Consider the following 22,625-nt stretch of genomic DNA (forward strand, 5'->3'; position numbering starts at 1 on the left):
AATGCAGTGTCACTCAACAGGGGCAATAAGTTCCATGTTCTGCCTCTGAAGTTCAGTGGTATGATGATAACTACTACAGAAGCACGATTCTCTTTCCCTCTACTCAAATGACCAAAAAATTCTATTATTCAAAAGAATTTTCTATATTTGAGTCTCCACTCCTATATTAAAAGATGACCTATGTGCCTCTTCACTACATCTTTAACTTTGATGCCAGAATCCTATATCCCTTTTCTCCTCAGCACATGAAACTTATGGTAATCATACTTAAGTCAATGAATAAAGGAGGGGTTCATTTCGTATTCATATCTTTTCACATTCCTCCACGTTGCTCAGCTGCAATGAAGGTAGGTGGAAGACATGAGGAGGACTTGCTGAGATACACTTTTTCACTGTATTTCTACCTGCAGTGAAAATAGTGTTATCATCCACATTCGTCCCACATCAACAATTATGGTCTATTGCCCAGAGGAAACATATCTTTTTCAATCAAGGTGGATTAGAATTCTCTGAACCAAGAGAGGCTACTTTTCACAATAAATAGGTGATGACTTTGCAAACCAAAGCAGCAAGATGCCGGCTCTCAGTTACCAAAACTATTAGGGCTGGAAGCACAAGTTCTTAACCCCAGAGCCCAAACATTTTCTGCAGTACTTTTTATGTTGAGAGAAAGAGCACTCTCCATTTAGAAATCTGAGTCAAAATTCTTTCAAAGTGATTCTGTTTCATTTGAAACATTTAAAATGTTAAATGCTATTAAACAATTTTCTCTTGGGGTTTTTTTACATGACAACCTCTTCCTAAAATGTCACTCACTACCCCATTTAGGGCAGCCTTAGGGCAGTCTTATCTGCTAACTCCTATTTACTCATAGTGTACATTACCCAAAGAAAGTATTCAGACATGCACAGTATAAGACACACCACCAGATGCTTTACCCCGTTTTTCTCTTCTCATAAGTTTACTATAGCATATTAATGGTAACCTTGAAAGCTAAAATTGGAAGAAATTTCCAACTATAACCTTGGAGTTATACTATTATATACCATTATATTATTTTACTATACTCATACACTCTTATAATAGTATACTCTTATACTATTGTATTTTTAAATTCAGTGTACATATACTGAGCCTAATCTCTGTTGGACATTATCCTAGATATAGAGTACCAAAAGTCAAACACAACATAATTCCTACCTTCAGTAAACTTACGTTCTAAAATAAATGAGTCACAGATATGCAATGTACAGTGTGGGGAAGACAGTCATCTGTAATATCTTTGTGTCGTGACATGCTCTATGTAGCTAGACTTGTCATGATCATTTTGAAATGTACAGACACACTGAATCACCACATCATATGATAGGAACTAACACAGTGTTGTAGGTCGACTACACTTCAAAAACAAACTCACAGAAAAACAGGTCAAACTTCTAGTTACCAGAGATAAGGGACGGAAGGAGGGGAAACTGGTGAAGGTGGTCAACAAGTACAGACTTCCAGTTATAAGATAAATAAGTATCAGAGTTGTAATATACAACATGAGAAACACAATTAACACTGCTATATATTATACATGAGACTCGATAAGAGATTAAATTCTAAGAGTTCTCATCACAATTAATGTTTTTTCTATATCTTCAATTCTGAATCTATATGAGATGATGAATGCTCACTAAACTTATCGTGATAATCATTTTGTGATGTATAAAAGTCAAATCTTCATGCTAAGAAAAAATAAAAAAATAAACTCATATTCAAATAGGAGAGGATTAGATAGATTATAATGATTAAATGACATGCAACAAATACCATAATAGTTATGCACAAAGTGTTACAGAACTCTTAGAAGCAACACTCAATTACATTTATGAAGATGGAAGCCAAATAACATAAGCTAAGACTTTCTACATTAAGTAGTAAAATATTGATTGAAATTATTCTAGATAATCTCCAGAATCACTGGGGAGACCAAGGAACCAAAGTCAAAAGATGAAGCAAAGGATGACTAGGCTGTTAGAATCAAAGGTAAAAAATAATAATAATAATGTACCACAGGGCCAAGTTCGCTTGGGCCCTGCTGCTGCTACTCTTGGAAATGGGAAGTAGGAGATTCTGCTACCACCACCATTTCATGCTGGATAGCACATCTACCCCTGGATCCTGGATGCTACTGATGTTGCTGTCAATAAAATGGAATTCCACTGTCCCTCCTTTGTGTCTCTAGCTCTTGAACAACCTATGGCAAGTATGCCTGAGTATGTCTGATTCACCAAGACTGGGTGACATTGCTGTGTCCTAACTTCAAGGGAGGCTGGAACAAGAATTGCTGGCCTTTTGGCTCTACCATGATATGCACCCTCATTGTCTCATCATGACTTGGCAATTGGTCTATCCCATGACTTTATTCATGGAGAGGGACTTTACAGTGCTGTGCTATTAAAAAAAGACACATGTACATACTGTGATCCAAAACAGGACCATGAAGGGAGACTAAGTCAGGGGTAACTTTTTTCAAGGTGTTATGTTTTGGGAAAAGACTTAGCTCACAGTCGAGTCAGAAAGCAAAGGACTAACAAAGGCACAGAATAACCTAACACCCACAGAAGGCTGACTGGGGTAGGACAAGAAATGAATATATGGGGGCTTGAAGTAGGAATCAAAGATTACAGGCATTGTATGGAGTAAGACTGGTGACTATATCAGGTACCAGGTCAGAAATAACCTATACTCCAGGCTAGGCATCTTTTGCTTAATCCTATGGAGTAAGGGTCTGAATTTGGCAATAAGGAGTTCATGATTTGAGCCACAGTCAGCTCCCCGTCTTGTTTTTGCTTATTGTATAGAGCTTCTCCATCTTTGGCTGCTGCTGCTGCTGCTAAGTCGCTTCAGTCTTCCGACTCTGTGCGACCCCATAGATGGAAGCCCACCAGGTTCCCCCATCCCTGGGATTCTCCAGGCAAGAGTACTGGAATGGGTTGAAATTTCCTTCTCCAATGCGTGAAAATGAAAAGTGAAAGGGAAGTCGCTCAGTCGTGTCCGACTCCCAGTGACCCCATGGAATGTAGCCAACCAGGCTCCGCCGTCCACGGGATTTTCCAGGCAAGCGTACCGGAGCGGGGTGCCATTGCCTTCTCGGCCATCTTTGGCTACAAAGGATATAATCAATCTGATTTCAGTGTTGACCATCTGGTGATGTCCATGTGTAGAGTCTTCTCTTGTGTTTTTGGAAGAGGGTGTTTGCTATGAACAGTGCATTCTCTTGGCAAAACTCTATTAGCCTTTGCCCTGCTTCATTCCATACTCCAAGGCCACATTTGCCTGTTAGTCCAGGTGTTTCTTGACTTCCTACTTTTGTATTCCAGTCCCCTATAATGAAAATGACATCTTTTTTGGGTGTTAGTTCTAAAAGGTCTTATAGGTCTTCATAGAACCATTCAACTTCAGATTCTTCAGTGTTACTGGTTGGGGCATAGTCTTGGATTACTGTGATACTGAATGGTTTGCCTTGGAAACGAACAGAGAACATTCTGTCATTTTTGAGATCACATCCAAGTACTGTATTTTGGCTTCCCTGGTGGCTCAGACGTTAAAGCGTCTGCCTCCAATGCGGGAGACCCGGGTTCAATCCCTGGGTCGGGAAGATCCCCTGGAGAAGGAAATGGTAACCCACTCTAGTATTCTTGCCTGGAGAATCCCATGGATGGAGAAGCCTGGTAGGCTACAGTCCACGGGGTCGCAAAGAGTCGGACATGACTGAACGACTTCACTTTCACTTTCTTTCACTGCATTTTGGACTCTTTTGTTGACCATGATGGCTACTCTATTTCTTCTAAGGGATTCCTGCCCACAGTAGTAGATATAATGGTCATCTGACTTAAATTGATCCTTTCTAGTCAATTTTAGTTTGCTGATTTCTAGAATGTCAATGTTCACTCTTGCCATCTCCTGTTTGACCACTTCCAATTTGCCTTGATTCATGGACCTGACATACCAGGTTCCTATGCAATACTGCTCTTTACAGCATCAGACCTTGCTTCTATCACCAGTCACATCCACAACTGTGTATTGTTTTTGCTTTGGTTCCATCCCTTGATTCTTTCTGAATTCTTTAGGGAAAACAACTAGACCATTCAGGTATGACCCAAATCAAATCCCTTATGATTATACAGTGGAAGTGAGAAATAGATTTAAGGACTAGATCTGAGAGACAGAGTGCCTGATGAACTATGGACGGAGGTTCGTGACATTGTACAGGAGACAGGGATCAAGACCATCCCCATGGAAAAGAAATGCAATAAAGCAAAATGGCTGTCTGGGGAGGCCTCATAAATAGCTGTGAAAAGAATAGAAGCGAAAAGCAAAGGAGAAAAGGAAAGATATAAGCATCTGAATGCAGAGTTCCAAAGAATAGCAAGGAGAGATAAGAAAGCCTTCCTCAGCGATCAATGAAAAGAAATAGAGGAACACAATAGAATGAGAAAGACTAGAGATCTCTTCAAGAAAATTAGAGATACCAAGGGAACATTTCATGCAAAGATGGGCTCGATAAAGGACAGAAATGGTATGGACCTAACAGAAGCAGAAGATATTAAGAAGAGGTGGCAGCAATACACAGAAGAACTGTACAAAAAAGAGCTTCATGACCCAGATAATCATGATGATGTGATCACTCACCTAGGGCCAGACATCCTGGAATGTGAAGTCAAGTGGGCCTTAGAAAGCATCACTACGAAAAAAGCTAGTGATGGAATTCCAGTTGAGCTATTTCAAATCCTGAAAGACGGTGCTGTGAAAGTGCTGCACTCAATATGCCAGCAAATTTGGAAAACTCAGCAGTGGTCACGGGCTTGGAAAAGGTCAGTTTTCATTCCAATCCCAAATAAAGGTAATGCCAAAGAATGCTCAAACTACTGCACAATTGCACTCATCTCACACACGAGTAAAGTAATGCTCAAAATTCTCCAAGACAGGCTTTAGCAATACCCTGAACTGTGAACTTCCAGATGTTCAAGCTGGTTTTATAAAAGGCATAGGAACCAGAGATCAAATTGCCAACATCCACTGGATCGTCGAAAAAGCAAGAGAGTTCCAGAAAAACATCTATTTCTGCTTTATTGACTATGCCAAAGCCTTTGACTGTGTGGATCACAATAAATTGTGGAAAATTCTGAAAGAGATGGGAATACCAAACCACCTGACCTGCCTCTTGAGAAATCTGTATGCAGGTCAGGAAGCAACAGTTAGAACTGGACATGGAACACCAGACTGGTTCCAAATAGGGAAAGAAGTATGTCAAGGCTGAATATTGTCACCCTGCTTATTTAACTCATATGCAGAGTACATCATGAGAAACGCTGGGCTGGAAGAAGCACAAGCTGGAATCAAGATTGCTGGGAGAAATATCAGTAACCTCAGATATGCAGATGATACCACCCTACGGCAAAAAGTGAAGAGGAGCTAAAGAGCCTCTTGATGAAAGTGAAAGAGGAGAGTGAAAAGGTTGCCTTAAAGTTCAACATTCAGAAAACTAAGATCATGGCACCTCGTCCCATTACTTCCTGGGAAGTTAATGGGGAAACAGTGGAAACAGTGTCAGACTTTATTCTTTTGGGCTTCAAAATCACTGCAGATGGTGATTGTAGCCATGAAATTATTATTATTTTTTTCTGTCATTTTCTTTTTTTTAATTGAGATATAATTAATTTATAATGTTATTAGTTTCAAGTGTACAGGAGAGTGATTCGATTATACATACATATATTCTTTTTCAGATTCTTTTTCCATTATAGGTTATTGCAAGATATTGAGTATTATTCCCCATGTATTTTCTTTTTTTTTAAATTTTATTCTTAAACTTTACATAATTGTATTAGTTTTGCCAAATATCAAAATGAATCTGCCACAGGTATACATGTGTTCCTGATCCTGAACCCTCCTGCCTCCTCCCTCCCCATACCATCCCTCTGGGTCGTCCCAGTGCACTAGCCCCAAGCATCCAGTATCGTGCATTGAACCTGTGGCACATATATACAATGGAGTATTACTCAGCCATTAAAAAGAATACATTTGAATCAGTTCTAATGAGGTGGATGAAACTGGAGCCTATTATACAGAGTGAAGTAAGCCAGAAAGAAAAACACCAATATAGTACACTAACGCATATATATGGAATTTAGAAAGATGGTAACAATAACCCTGTGTATGAGATAGCAAAACAGACACTGATGTATAGAACAGTCTTATGGACTCTGTGGGAAAGGGAGAGGGTGGGAAGATTTGGGAGAATGGCATTGAAACATGTAAAATATCATGCATGTAGCCATGAAATTAAAAGACGATTACTCCTTGGAAGGAAAGTCATGACCAACCTTGATAGCATATTAAAAAGCAGAGACATTACTTTGTCAACAAAGGTCCGTCTAGTCAAGGCTATGGTTTTTCCAGTGGTCATGTATGGATGTGAGAGTTGGACTGTGAAGAAAGCTGAATGCCGAAGAATTGATGCTTTTGAACTGTGGTGTTGGAGAAGACTCTTGAGAGTCCCTTGGACCGCAAGGAGATCCAACCAGTCCATCCTAAAGCAGATCATTCCTGGGTGTTCATTGGAAGGACTGATGCTAAAGCTGAAACTCCAATACTTTGGCCACCTCATGTGAAGAGTTGACTCACTGGAAAAGGCTCTGATGCTGGGAGGGATTGGGGGCAGGAGGAGAAGGGGACGACAGAGGATGAGATGGCTGGATGGCAGATGACAGAGGATGAGATGGCTGGATGGCATCACTGACTCGATGGACATGAGTTTGAGTAAACTCTGAGAGTTGGTGATGGACAGGGAGGCCTGGAGTGCTGCGATTCATGAGGTTGCAAAGAGTCAGACATGACTGAGAGACTGAACTGAACTGAACTGATGGAGTAAGGGAAGCCTGGGACAGATAACGTAATTTCTGTATTTGTTTTTTGAAAAGATGATCATCTTAGTTAAACAGATCCTATATTGGAAGAGCTGACCTGGAGGCATGGACAACTGAAGCTATGAACCATTATGAATAAAGTGGGGCTCAGAACTAAAGTAACTGTAATGATAGTTGGGGATAAGGGATATACCCAAGATGTGGTAACAAATTGGGTGTGGGTTAAAATCTGAAGTACTGTGTTAACTGCTAAAGGTCCAAAAATTAAAATAATAAAGTTTCTTCTTGAGGAACTTAGTTTCATTTTAATCACAACTGAAAATAAATGATATCATGAGAGTGCTTGTGATTTTGTGTTTTGAAATTAAGTCCTTATTCAACACCTGTAATTTAAAATGGGATCACTGAACAGTTCATTAAGGAAACACTCCAAGCAGATATTAAACTGTCTCGGAGTTTTCTATATTCACCATGATATAGACAGAGGCAAAACAAAATTGGAAAATCCTGAAAGTTAGCATAGAAATATAGATGGGAATATTGTGAATTACAGCCCTGTTGCATCATACTGCTGTAACTTTAGTGTGGGGATGGTAACAGGGAAGAGTGGAGTAGATTTAGGGTGGGGGTAACTGTGACAAATCTAAGCAAATGGATCTAGGATATAATTTATGTGACTCACAAATCAAATATTTATATATTCTAAAAATTATATATCATAAGGTTTTCCTCTACATGCCATTTTACCCCCAATAAAGGCAAGCAGAAAATACAACTGTTCATTCTTTTCTCTTTCCTTAGCAAATATTTACTGAATGATTTCTATATGTCAAAAATTAGGCTAGATGATAGGGTTCCAAGGCAAAGCCCTTGACCTCATAGAGGTTACAGTCAGGTGGGAAAGATCGGTAACACAGCCCATGAAAGAAAGCATTGCATCTGTGAGGGAGGGCAGAGCAAGGGATCCTCTAATGATAACCAAATCCTACAGTGAACAAATCCAACTTGCTCTTGAAGTAAAAAAAAAAAAAAAACCTGAAGGCTGAATAATAGTTTACTAATAGGCAGTTAAATCTTCTAGTTATTCTAGGTAAAACTATTCTAGGTCAAGAGAAATTTCTAAATTAAAAAGTCTAGAAGGCAATGGCACCCAACTCCAGTACCCTTGCCTGGAAAATCCCATGGAAGGAGGAGCCTGGTAGGCTGCACTTCATGGGGTCGCTAGAGTTGGACACGCCTGAGCGACTTCACTTTCACTTTTCACTCTCATGCACTGGAGAAGGAAATGGCAACCCACTCCAGTGTTCTTGCCTGGAGAATCCCAGGGAAGGGGAAGCCAGGTGGGCTGCCGTCTATGGGGTCGCACAGAGTTGGACACGATTGAAGCGACTTAGCAGCAGCAGAGTTTACCTAATAATTATAAGACCAGCTGAAATAATTAAGTGACTAGCATGAACTACCAAAGGATAGTTCAAATATTCTTTCTGGTTTGGAAAAGTTGATACGTCTCATGACACCATGGCAGTAATGGAGCGTGACTATTTCTGTCACGTTATGAAGCAGTGGTCATGAGATTCCCCTGAAAATTGTGACAGACTAGAGTAGTTATATGTGATGTCCTTACTCTCATAATCCTTGACCCAAATTTGGTTCAAAAGCTCTGGACTATATTACTGCCTTACACAATCATAAGCACTTCTTTTGACCCTCACTGAGAAAAGAAGTCTTTATTTCTAATTTACACTACTTATTTTATTATGCTGACCTGAATTTTAAAGCACATTGGGAGTGAATAGGCTCTCATTCTGTGGATATTAAGCAATAAATTGCTTTTGTTGATATTGCATGTGCAGCCATTCAAATAAACAGGGCAATTTATGCAAATATAACTGTTTTACAAAAATCTCATCATCTGAGAAAATCATGTTACAGTCCTCTCTGAAAGTTCAACAAGGAGCAGCTTCCATGCATATTTAAATATCCCATGACTATACATGAGAGGACAATTATTAAGGTCTTCTCTGGCAGCTTAGAGAAACTGTATACAAACTTTCATGTCCCAGACAAATTAGATGGCCCCTTGTTGAAGGACAGCTTTCTTTTCTGACATTGTCTTGAATTGTTCTATCAGTCTAACAAAGGAGCACGTACCCGTGCTATGCCTACATGCATGGTGAAGATCCTTTAGGATCCAGTTTTATAAGTAGCCTTTGCTTAAAGACTTAAGCCTAAAGTTTGGAACTGAAACACTTTAAAACAGTGCAACTTTTACAGACACTTATAAAGAAGAACCACAATATTCAAACTGTTTGAAAGAATGGAAGTAACTCCCGGGAACCTTCCAGCAGAACACAGAAACATTATCCTTGAGCTTACGCTTGCTCTCTCCACTTACCCTCACATACCCACAAATACACACACCTACCACATGAATAGGTCAACCCGAATAGCTCACTTCCTTTTCTTGTATGCTTCTTATACAATGAAAGCATATTAGTAAGAATAGCAACTCAGCTGTATTTTATACACACACAGACACATACACACACACACATACATACATAACCTTTGAGTTATGACTAAAGGGAAGTGTTATCTACCACGCCAGTTATTTTCAATCTTTTCAAACTCAAGAATAACTTCAATAACTTCACTGATTTATAAGAAACTAGTGTGGAACACTAATAATTAGGCATCATTGGGTGTTGTGTTTCCCATACAGGATTTAATTTATCTTATTCTTATTAATCTCATTCTCTATAACAGGAATCTGAGACTTGGAAAGTTCAATTACGTGTCAAACATTACACAGAATACAAGTGATGGAAATCATTATCCAAATCCATGTCTTTCTGATACCTTTGCATTAGCTTATCGTTAGTGGTAGTATGCCACACTACCTCTCCTTACATGCACCTTGACTTGTGTCTTTCTAGAGGATCAAGTTCTAGAACTAGCACAGAAAAAAAGTAAACACTGAAAATTACCCTTGAAAGTTACCTAAAATTCCCTAAGAATGTATACTTTCCTGAAGTTTCAATAGGGCACATTTTTATAATCCTTTTTCTTATACTCTGAATTAGAATATATTGTTGTTCCTCTGAATGCCAGAGAAGGTAGCTGGAGTCTTCTTACAAGTCGTGGAAAATGAATATTTACCTCTATACACTGGAATCACCTTTGGGTTGGCAACGTGCTCACAATATGAGCAGCCCGCAGAAGTGACACCCACCTAAGAAATGATGGAATCATGCTTCCCATCTCACATTTTTTTCCTAAGAAATACACATATTGAGTGAGCAGGCTTATCACACACCACTTCAATTATAAGTTTCCCTCCTCTTTTTTCCTCCTTTCTTGGGGAGAAAGGAGGGAGTTGAATGCTGGGGTGTCTGTTAAGCACACACATGAATTTACTTAAATTCATTGTACATATGGTATGGTTCCAATGAAATTTAATATAAATGCATGTCAACTGTCATAATGAAGAAGAACTTATTGCAAGATATTACTTGAACTCACAGTGTTTTCTGGCATTTCTGCAGCTGGCTTTTTAGTTACCCTCATACCCAAATTCAAAGGCTTTCAGATTGAAGGGTTTTATCCCAAATGGCTGCCAATAATTTTATTTTGAGCTGGGTCATTTCAATGTATGATTAGCTAAAATGATAAGCTGGGGAGTTCAGGTCATATTACAAGGTCCTTTCCTTTTTGAAGAGTCAGATACAGCAGACTTTGTATATGTAAAGTTTTCACCAAGTATAAACAACCATTGGAAACTCAGCACTGACCTGACTATAGAATACAGACTTTTATAAAGGCCAACATTTGTCTTGATCCTGTCCTTTACTAAACATTCAACATGATTTTGGCCTTTTGAACACTGCACATTTTGCAGCAAAGTGGGTAGTACCCTTTGCTTTGTCCAGTACAAAGTTCAGTATTAAATTTGAGATTCACCTGTGGAAATTCTATAGGACAAGATGGTATCTGAACTTTATTTCTGAGCTTTATCTTACTACTTTACCCATATTTTCTCTTCATTTTATTCTACCTATTGGTTATTATGCCCATATTTTAGATATGCCTTTAAGTCAGCCTCTAACGTTATTTTCGTTAAAGCAGAAGTCAAAGAAACAAAGAAAGAAAGAAATGCATAGTTATCAAAAGTGGTTAGGCTGTTCTCAAAAGAGTCATGAATTCAGCTGTTAATGAGTCTTATAAATCACAGCATGGAAGACACAAGGCCAGAGTTAAGACTTATTTCTTAATCAGAAAGTTTCCCACTGAATCACTCCAGAAATGTTTCCCTTAGAAACAGCATAGCTGGGAGTACAACAGTGACTCAGAAAGACACATTCTCTTTTAGAGTCTATGGGGCAAGAGAGAAAATGACAGCAACAACAAATTATGCTAACTGGTGATAACTGGTGTGGAAGAGGTCACTAGAAACACAAGACCAAACTGACAGAACCCAGAAGCTTTTGTATACACGTGTGTATGGACCTAGAAATGGCATTAGGGACGAACCCTGTAAATCATTAGGAGCTATGCAGTCAAAGGTGCTGAGAGTAACAGGATTTCAGCCAGAAGGAAGAGTATAATAACCCAGCCCTCCAGTGACATTTTCAGATGAGACATAATGATAAGGCTCTGAGTAAGAAGCACAAGATTCATAAAGAAGTCATGGCTCCCTTCTTTCAGCAGCCATGTACAGACACACCATCCATATGCTGGAGCATCGTATATCTGAGGACATAGACTGAAAGTCAAATGCTCCAAGCCATGTCTTCAGGATTTATGGCATCTATCCTCATGAAAAGAACCTCTGTTTCTACTGCTCTGTTTGTTGGCCTTACAGTTAGTTAACTATTCTGATAAATGACAGTTTGGATAATATCCTTACCACCAAAACCAAGGACCAGACTTTAGCCTAAAAACTTTTTAGGAATATCGAAGCATGCAATTTTTAAAAAAAATCTATATTTACTAGATTCAACATTTCCATATGGGGAAGCCAGCAGATACATTGTCACGATTCTTAAGTTTGAAGATTATGTCTCATTTTTACAAAATCTGTCAAACATTTGAACCCGTTACCTTCCATTTTGAGTTTAATAAGCAAACATAAAAGAACCTGCTCCAAATGCTTTCTAATAGAACTGTCTCAAAAGAATCTACAGTTTCAAAGGATATCTAAGTACACTCTACTGCCTGGATAATTCATTTAATTTGTTTTGGCCAAGTCATTCAGAGCCCTTACCATCACTCACCTTCAAAGCCCAGTGTGACTGTAGTTGGGTTTTCATAATTTAAGCAAGTCTCTTCATTTTGGAGAGGGGCAAAGAGCAAGGACACATGAAGAGGCATATTCAGCCATATGTGCTTATTTTCCTTAGAGATAATCTAATCCACACTACCAGCTATTGCACAGAAGTCAGACAGCAATTTTAGTACCTATTATTTTCTCTCTACTTCTTCCACTTTTAAGGCATTTCAGTTTCACATCTTTGAAAATATTATCTTCCAAATCACAACGTGCTATAAATGAGGACTCTGTAGATTCGCTTCACCGGCAATGGGGAATGTGAAGGTAGGAACAGGGTTATGGTCAACAGTGTTCACTAACGGTGGAAAGAAGCCTAAAGCCACAGACATTTAGAGAGGACATCTTGACCACTGTGATCTCATCCTACCTGCCTCTTTGGAAATCTGGGTGAAGGATTCCACACCTTTCTCTCCGTAACTTCCTTCCGATGCGAGAGTAGACACGTAATTCCAACCCAGGGCCTTCACGATGTCTACCATGGCCTGGGCTTGAAAGGAATCGGGAGGGACCACACGAGAGAAGAAATCATAGCGTCGGTCATCACTTAACTCGGGTGCCGTCGATGCATAACTAATCTGGGGGATCTGAAAAGACAAGAAAGCACTACATGAGGGCACCATCAAGATGGGAGAGTTTCATTTGTACTTACGACAATTTACTTAAAATACAGGTCTTGAGCTCCAAAGAGGATGTGTGCTTGCCAAACACTGCATGAAAGTGTAAACCACCTAAATGCAACCAAATGCATCTATTTTTGTGTTATGACCTTTTATTTTTCTCCTCTTGGAGAAAGGAATGGGAATGGAGTGGGAATTACTTACATCATGGTGAAATGATGTAATATAACCATTCTAACATTGTGAATAATGCTTTAGTTACTATACACTAATACAAACAAAAGACAGGACAGCCTATCTGGTATATAAAGGTTGATTTATTTGACACATCTTGAGAATGTTTGTGGATGTAATTAGCTATCTAACATTGACTGAGTGCTGATCACCTGTGAGGAAATATCTAAGCAAGCTTCATGCGTTATTTATTTTTCATAAGAACATTATGAAGTAGATCACTAATGCCCTAAGACCAAGGCAAGAGGGTTCCCTGCCCCACCATCACTTCAATGGCTTATGCACTTTGGAAGGCCTTTCTCAAAATTTTTTTAGCTTCCATTTGGATGCTGAGAGAGGCTGACAGTCTTGATTGAATGACAGTGACCTCTGATTCCTATTTTTTTCCCTTTGCAGAATTATCTGACCCTCAGCTTCACATGTGATTAACCAAATGTCTCAAGAATTCTAGAACTTGTGTCTATATGAGTCATCCTATACCAAGACCCTGGTTCCAAGAGTGCAGTCTAATGAACAGAATACTCCTCTTGGCTGGCAAAATATTTATGTACCAGGATCATGTGAGATTGCAATACCTGAGTAGTCCTGATATAGTGATCTTAGTTAAAGCCAATTGTGCATAGAAAGAAGCCTAGAAAAAAAATGTTTACCTGGGATCACAAATACACTAGGGAAAGACCCGAAACAGCCATAGATGAGGAACATAGCTTAGGGTCTAACTCCAGGATCTCTAGGCTAGTTGTTTTTACAATGCAATACACTGCAGTTCTTTCTCTTAACAATAGCATGCAGTAGACCATGAAAGGTACAATTTACCTATCAGTAAGAATGACCAACTTCTACAAAACTCCAGTTGTAACTCTCCTAGGATTTATCCCTGCTGTAGCATAAGGTTATCTCATGTATCTAAAAACCGGTTTCGATATTTGCTCAAAGACCAACAGTCCAACTCTTTGCCCCAAAGACATCAAAGCTATACTCAAGTTATTTCTTTGAGCCCTGAAAATTCTACCCAGTACTAATGTATTTTTCTCCTTTGAGGGCATTTGGCCTAAAGCTTACCCATTTGCTATTGTTTAAAGCTGGTTACCACTTCTATAAAGCAAGTTTCTCCACCAACCTCTCTAGGTTAGCATTGTAGTCAGGTCTTATCAGAGAAGGCAATGGCACCCCATTCCAGTACTCTTGCCTGGAAAATCCCATGGGCGGAGGAGCCTGGTAGGCTGCAGTCCATGGGGTCACGAAGAGTCGGACACGACTGAGCGACTTCACTTTCACTTTCCACTTTCATGCATTGGAGAAGGAAATGGCAACCCACTCCAGTGTTCTTGCCTGGAGAATCCCAGGGGCAGGGAAGCCCAGTGGGTTGCCATCTATGCAGTCGCACAGAGTCAGACACGACTGAAGTGACTTAGCAGGTCTCGTGGTCCTAACAGTATTGCATGCCTGATTAGTCACTAAGTCATGTCTGACTCTTTGAGACCCTATGGACTGTAGCCCTTCAGGCTCCTCTGTCCATGGGATTCTCCAGGCAAGAATACTGGAATGGGGTGCCATTTCCTACTCTAGGGGATCTTCACTACTCAGGGTAAACCTGTGTCTCCTGCATAGGCAGGTGGATTTTTTTACCACTGAGCCACCTGGGATGGTGCCTGCAGCCATGAAATTAGAAGACGCTTACTCTTTGGAAGGAAAGTTATGATCAACCTAGACAGCATATTAAAAAGCAGAGACATTACTTTGCCAACAAAGGTCCATCTAGTCAAAGATATGGTTTTTCCAGATTAGAGTTGGACCATAAAGAAAGCTGACTGCCAAAGATTTGATGCTTTTGAACTGTGGTGTTGGAGAAGACTCTTGAGAGTCCCTTGGACTGCAAGGAGATCCAACCAGTCCATCATAAAGGAGATCAGTCCTGAGTGTTCATTGGAAGGACTGATATTGAAGCTGAAACTCCAATACTTTGGCCACATGATGCAAAGAACTGCCTCACTGGAAAAGAGCCTGATGCTGGGAAACACAACAGAGAATGAGATGATTGGATAGCATAACCGACTCAATGGACATGCTGCTGCTGCTGCTGCTGCTGCTGCTAAGTTGCTTCATTTGTGTCTGACTCTGTGCGACCCCAGAGATGGAGGCCCACTGGGCTCCGCCATCCCTGGTATTCTCCAGGCAAGAACACTGGAGTGGGTTGCCATTTCCTTCTCCAATGCATGAAAATGAAAAGTGAAAGTGAAGTTGCTCAGTCGTGTCCAACTCTTAGCGACCCCATGGACTACAGCCTACCAGGCTCCTCCATCCATGGGATTTTCCAGGCAAGAGTACTGGAGTGGGGTGCCATTGCAGTCTGGGTAAACTCCAGGAGTTGGTGATGGGCAAGGAGGCCTGGCATGCTACAGTCCATGGGGCCACAAAGAGTCAGACATGACTAAGCCTGAAATGAACTGAACTGAACCACTTGGGAATAGATGACCCACCCTTTCCCATGTGAAACTCCAGTACTTTGGCCACTCATGGGAAGAGTTGACTCACTGGAAAAGACTCTGATGCTGGGAGGGATTGGGGGCAAGAGGAGAAGGGGACGACAGAGGATGAGATGGCTGGATGGCATCACTGACTCGATGGACGTGAGTGATGCTATCCTGAGTGAACTCCAGGAGCTGGTGATGGACAGGGAGGCCTGGCGTGCTGCGATTCATGGGGTCGCAAAGAGTCGGACAGGACTGAGCAACTGAACTGAACTGAACTTTCCCATGCAGCCGGTCCCTGATGCAGTTCTGATTTATGACCACTAGGAGCAGGCTCTCCATTTCTGCCTCAAAATCCAAAGCCAGTTTTGAGAAAGTCTCCAAGTCTCCTGATGGTCTTCATTTGAGTAATTTCTCAATTACAGGGGGAATGAAGGGCAATGGAAAGAAAATGGGATTTTGTATTTAGAATATATGGAATAGAAGCCTGATGTTTCTCTTCACTTGTGTTTACTGGGTATTTCACTTCATTGAGTTGGTTACATTATTAATTAGAATAAGATTGCATTGGAATAACAAATGGGGATTGCTTAGTGTGATTCCTGGAACAGTGTGGGCACTTATTACATGGGGTATCAACAATCAAATAGAGAAAATCATGTGTTTTCTTAATATATTTACCCATTTTCTACATTTGACTTCCCATTTTCTCTGTGACACACTAGCAAAAGCATTTCACTTACTGTCCTAAAAAATGTTTACATATTCCTAGTATTATTGCTTTAGAAATAATATTTAGTATTTATTTAAATCTTCATCATGTAACAGGAATATTCTAAAAGTTTAGAGAGGGATTTTGTTTTATTCATTTTTTTTGTTGAAATATAGCTTATTTACAATATCATGTTAGTTTCATATGTGTGAAGTGAATGTCACTCAGTTGTGTCTGACTCTTTGCAATCCCACGGACTATACAATCCATGGAATTCTCTGGGCCAGAATACTGGAGTGGGTAGCCTTTCCCTTCTCCAGGGGATCTTCCCAACCCAGGGATCAAATCCAGGTCTCCTGCATTGCAGGTGGATTCTTTACAGCACAGTAGTTTAGATACACAAACATACACACACACCTATGTGTGCATATATAGGGTTTCCCTGTTGGCTCAGACTGCAAAGAATCTGCGTGCAATGCAGGAGACCATGGTTCAATTCCTGGGTCAGGAAGATGCCCTGGAGAAGGTAACGGCAACCCACTCCATTATTCTTTCCTGGAGAAATCTATGAACAGAAGATCCTGGCAGGCTACAGTCCATGGGATATACACACATAAATATATTCCTTTTCAGATTCTTTTCCCTTACAGATTAACACAAAATATTGAGTATAGCTCCCTGTGCTATGCAATAGGTCTTTGTTGGTTATCACTGAAAGTTCTATATGCATCCCCTTATCTAACCATCAGTAAACATTCTTCATTATACTTTTTATACTACACTAGGGCTTCCCTGGTGGCTCAGATGGTAAAGAATCTGCCTGCAATGCAAGAGATCTGGGTTTGATCCCTGGGTTAGGTTAGGAAGATCCCTTGCAGATGGAAATGCCTACCCGCTCTAGAATCCTTGCCTGGAGAATCCTTTAGGACAGAGGAGACAGTCTATGGTGTTGCAAAAAGTCCAATACGACTGAGTGACTAACATTTTCACTTCATGTCATACAATTATTAAATCATTTTATGAAAGAGGAAATTGAGCCTTAAAAATAGAATATAAGCTTGCTTCAGGTCACAAACTTGTAAGAAAGAGCCATATTCAAACTTAACCCAATGCAAACTTCTGAACTCTTAACTATTATACTTTGCTAAATTACTGCTAAAACTTATTAACAATAAGCATAAAAGAAGAAAGAGTAGTATATTAGTGGAGTGTAAGTCACGTTTCATGCACAGCACCTACTCTAGAGCCACTGAAAATAATCTTACAGGTCACTCTTAGACTATTGTTCAAACATTTTACTTAGGTGTCTTATTAAAGATTATACAGATATGTAAATAGATTGAGTATCCTATGTTTCATTGAGGGGTTATAAATTTTAAGTGAAAAAAATATCAACTGAATAAAGGCTTTGGGCAAAAATTAAAGGAAACAAGGGGAGCAGCAAGAAAAATACTTTTCTTACAAGAAATAAAAAGAGAAGAAGCCAAGCATGGCAGTACAATTCCATCAATTTCAACTTGGGGAAATGCAAAATCTTTGTGTGGTTGCACAGATGACTTCCTTGCCAAAATCCCTTTCTACCTTTGAAGGAGGACTAATAAAGATACATCCACTCTCTACTTAAATTTGCATTTATGTAGCTGCTGTAAAACATTGCAGCTGTGAAATGCCTCCAACGCAAATGCATTTTCTAAACTTCACCCCAAATTTTAGTAATGACAATCCTAGTGTAGCAGATTTATTTCCTCAATACCCTTTGAAATGGTTGCTGTCTGTGGTTTATCCCTTTCATTACAAATAAGAAACACCTACTGGCTTAAGACTCACAGGGTTCCTTTACGATCACACATACACATCCTATATTCAGTTATACTTATTTGTATATTATACATATAATGATCCTAGAATAAGGAATGAATGAATAAACAGATTTCATTTCTGAGATAAAAATATGGCCATATAAAGAAATTCCCAGCAGCAATAAGAGATGAAAAACAGTAAGAATGTATGTAATCTATAAAATATGCTATTACTTATCAACTGTTATTCTGTGTATGTAATTACCTGTTTTCAAACAAATGTTTAAGCCTACAAAATGTTTGAAGTGCTTATTATAACTGGTAGCTGAAACTGACCAAATTCTTACTAGTCATCTTTAGTGATTAACTGACACACTCCACTTGGTAAGATATACTTTCTTTTTCTGCTATAGAAACTCTACCCTGTTGCCAGTCTCCTTTAGAAATGCAGAACTAATCTTTTGATGAAGACAATTTAGTATAATCACACTTCTGCTATATAAAAATAATCCCATCTCCCTTTGAGCTTTCCTTTCTCTGATTTAAAAACCAAAAACACTTTTCATCTTTATCATAGAACTACATTTTCATCTCATTGTTATTCTTTACTTTTAATAAAAATGTGTCCATCACACAAAAATGGTTTTATTAATGATGAATGCCAAATCAGGTTAAAATCATCTCGTACCTCAAAGTTATCATTCAAAAATCTATGTAGAAGTCAATTTTCCTGACCCTTTTTAAACAGTGAAAGCCAAACAGTAAAAGAAATAAAAACCATAATCCTTCAAGTCATCACATGTAAAATTTCTCCAGTTTGTGTATTATTCTTAAAGGAGGAGAATAAAGGCCCAATTCACTCTATTTAACTTTTGAAATATTTATGCACATTTAAGGATTTCTATGATGGCTTCCCTCATGGCTCATACAGTAGAGAATCCGTCTGCAATGCAGGAGACCAGGGCCCGTTCCTTGGGTTGGGAAAATCCCATGGAGAAGGGACTGGCAACCCACTCCAATATTCTTCCCTGGAGAATCCCCATGGACAGAGGAGTCTGGCAGGCTACAGTCCATCGGGTTGCAAAAAGTTGGACACAACTGAGTGTCTAACACACACCAAGAATCTCTATAAATCTAAGAAATAGGTTAAGGGAAAAATACTTTCCAGATAGTTAAAATGGATATATAGATAACTTACAACTTCTCCACACTATAAAAAACTTTCAATTCATCAATATTTGTATCTCACCAACACAAGTGATTGGACTGCAAGGAGATCCACCCTGTCCATCCTAAAGGAAATCAGTCCTGAATATTTATTGGAAGGACTGATGCTGAAGCTGAAACTCCAATACTTTGGCCACCTGATGCAAAGAACTGACTAATTGGAAAAGACCCTGATGCTGGGAAAGATTGAAGGCGGGAGGAGAAGGGGACTACAGAGGATGAGACGATTGGATGGCATCACTGACTTGATGGACATGAATTTGGGTAAACTCCGGGAATTAGTGATGGACAGGGAGGCCTGGCGTGCTGCAGTCCATGGGGTTGCAAAGAGTCAGACATGACTGAGCAACTTAACTGAAGTGACTGAATACAAGTGATTATGTTGACTGAATTTAGGTAGACTGAAGGTGGAATCAAGTTTGCCAGGAGAAATATCAATAACCTCTGATACACAGATGATACCACCCTTATGGCAGAAGTGAAGAGGAACTAAAAAGCCTCTTGATGAAAGAGAAAGAGGAGAGTGAAAAAGTTGGCTTAAAGCTTAACATTCAAAAAACTAAGATCATGACATCTGGTCCCATCACTTCATGGCAAACAGATGGGGAAACAGAGTAAATAGTGGCAGACTTTATTTTCTTGGGCTCCAAAATCACCATAGCCATGAAATTAGAAGACCCTTGCTCCTTGGAAGAAAAGCTATGACCTACCTAGATAGCATATTAAAAAGCAGAGACATTACTTTGCCAACAAAGGTCTGTTTAGTTGAAGCTATGGTTTTTCCAGTAATCCTCTATGGATGTGAGAGTTGGACTATAAAGAAAGGTGCACACCAAAGAATTGATGCTTTTGAACTGTGATGTTGGAGAAGACTCTTGCGAGTCCCTTGGACTGCAAGGAGATCCAACCAGTCCACCCTAAAGGAAATCAGTCCCGAATATTCATTTGAAGGACTGAAGCTCCTATACTTTGGCCACCTGATTCAAAGAACTGACTCATTGGAAAAGACCCTGATGCTGGGAAAGACTGAAAGAAGGAGGAGAAGTGGATGACAGAGGATGAGATGGTTGGATGGCATCACTGCCTCGATGGACATGAGTTTGAGCAAGCTCCAGGAGTTGGTGATGGAGAAGACTCTTGAGAGTCCCTTGGACTGCAAGGAGATCCAACCAGTCCATTCTGAAGAGATCAGCTCTGGGATCTCTTTGGAAGGAATGATGCTAAAGCTGAAACTCCAGTACTTTGGCCACCTCATGCGAAGAGTTGACTCACTGGAAAAGACTCTGATGCTGGGAGGGATTGGGGGCAAGAGGAGAAGGGGATGACAGAGGATGAGATGGCTGGATGGCATTGGTGACTCGATGGACGTGAGTCTGAGTGAACTCCGGGAGTTGATGATGGACAGGGAGGCCTGGCATGCTGCAATTCATGGGGTCGCAAAGAGTCGGACACGACTGAGCGACTAATCTGATCTGATCTGAGCAACTGAACTGAAGGAATCTTCCAAAGTTAAATTCTATCCAATCAGTGGCACACACCAGTCACTAAGCAGCGCTCAAGGCTCCCCCCTAATCTCTCTCATATTTGCCTAGAAAGCATGAGTCAACTGACGGGTTATCTTAGAGCACTCGTTTTCTTTGATAACAAGTGTCACAACTTATTAAAATTATCTGTTTGTTGTTTGCATCTTTCCTGGAGTATACTGGCCCCTGTGGAGGGTAAAGACCTTCTTCATCATTTTATCACTACTAGATACACTGCACTGGGTATAGAATATGAACCTTATCATTATTTACTGAATGAAAGGGAAAGCCAGTAAAGTAATGAATGGAATAATCAGGAGGGAACAGAGTCGTTCATGCATAGGGTTGTTACTGCCATAGGGACCCTCAGCACTTGTGAGTGGCCTTTGCCTGCAAGCAGTGGCTTTCAGGGGCAACGACAGTCACAGCAGCAAGCGCTGTTCTTATTCTTTTTCCTGGCACATTTTCCCCTTGGATTCCCCTCTTCATCACTGGAATATAGGATATGCTGACACAGACAGGGTTCAAAGATAAAGAGACCTAGGGAGTCACTTAGGGACTGTTCATTCTGTTTTTTTTTTTTTTCCTCCTCTTATGTCTCAGACTGGACGACTCCAAGCAACATACACCACAGTACCCAGAGTTCAGGCTAACTCTGCAAGACAACCTTGCTATGAAGCACTTTCACTTTCCAAGTGTTGTCAAGATAGACTCCTTCTAAATTTAGTTTTATTCCATAATCACTCTAAAGGCAAAGGGATCCCATGGGCTTGGAAATACAATCCTGCAGTTATCATCTTCGTCTCAACATCTGTCAAAAACCCAAATCCAGATGTGGACCAGATTACAATAATATAAATACTTTAAACATCCAAATTCTTCCTGCCAGTATTCTGACACAAATTTGATTGCCATCAAAAAAAGTAAATGCCTAAGTATTTATAAAAATGAAAGAACCATTTCATTTACACAGAAAGAAATCAAAGATCTGAAACTGTTTCACACATTCTGAGCTTCTTCTTGTTTATGCTATAAGGGAAGTGCTTATAACAAAGTCACCTGGGAACTTCTTACTTTTGGAAAAGTAAATGAGGTTTATGGTTCCATGTTCCTGGGGAATTTGCACAGTAAAGAAAGGCAATCCAAAATGTACTAACACTTGTTCCAGAGGGCAGTTTCCACAAAACTTGTAAAAGGCAATTTTTGGAAGGATCATGAGCAATTAAGATAATGCTTCAGTGTACCTATTGAGATATTAATGAACTCCCAGTGGGGCACTATTAAATTCACAGCTGGCAGTAATTCTACTCTTAGTTCTTATTAAGCTTTATTGATATGGATCCCCCTGAAAAGGAAGAAATGGTGAAATAATCCTTTCAGGTTCATTCTTTGAAGCATCACTCTCCATGATTTATACGTATATCTTCCCTAGATAACACCTCTGCTCACATTAGGATGGGTGGGTTTCAATTCTGATTTTTGATAGGGTTCTTTATTTCAAAGTACTGAGGAATGACTAATACTTTTGAATGCATTTAAAGTCTGGAATCTCACTCAACTTTAAATTACTCATGACAGAGTTTATCATCAAATATTACAGCTCTTTTTCCTTTGCCTTTTATTTCTTTAATTGCATGACACCAAATACCTTCAATATTCTATAAGTGGTAGTAACCATCTTCTTGGAACCAAGTAATTTTATGCATAGATTGCAAGGCAAATAAGTCTAATGCATATTTCAATGGAGAAGGCAATGGCACTCTACTCCAGTACTCTTGCCTGGAAAATCCCATGGA

General features: G+C 39.7%; 1 protein-coding gene across 4 annotated transcripts in view; it reads right to left on the reverse strand.

The window, feature by feature from the left end:
- The window catches only part of GRM7 (glutamate metabotropic receptor 7), a 939,830-nt gene that overhangs the window by 635,504 nt on the left and 281,701 nt on the right, over window positions 1–22,625 (reverse strand). For all 4 annotated transcript variants that reach the window (XM_086366610.1, XM_086366609.1, XM_086366608.1 and 1 more), the window contains exon 2: window positions 12,614–12,830. In XM_086366610.1, the coding sequence (XP_086222736.1) occupies window positions 12,614–12,830 (217 nt within the window). The remainder of the gene's footprint in view (window positions 1–12,613; window positions 12,831–22,625) is intronic.

This window comes from Bos grunniens, chromosome 22 (assembly GCF_055505025.1).
Source record: "Bos grunniens cultivar Pamir isolate PY7600 chromosome 22, Bosgru_T2T1.0, whole genome shotgun sequence".
Taxonomy (NCBI): domain Eukaryota; kingdom Metazoa; phylum Chordata; class Mammalia; order Artiodactyla; family Bovidae; genus Bos; species Bos grunniens.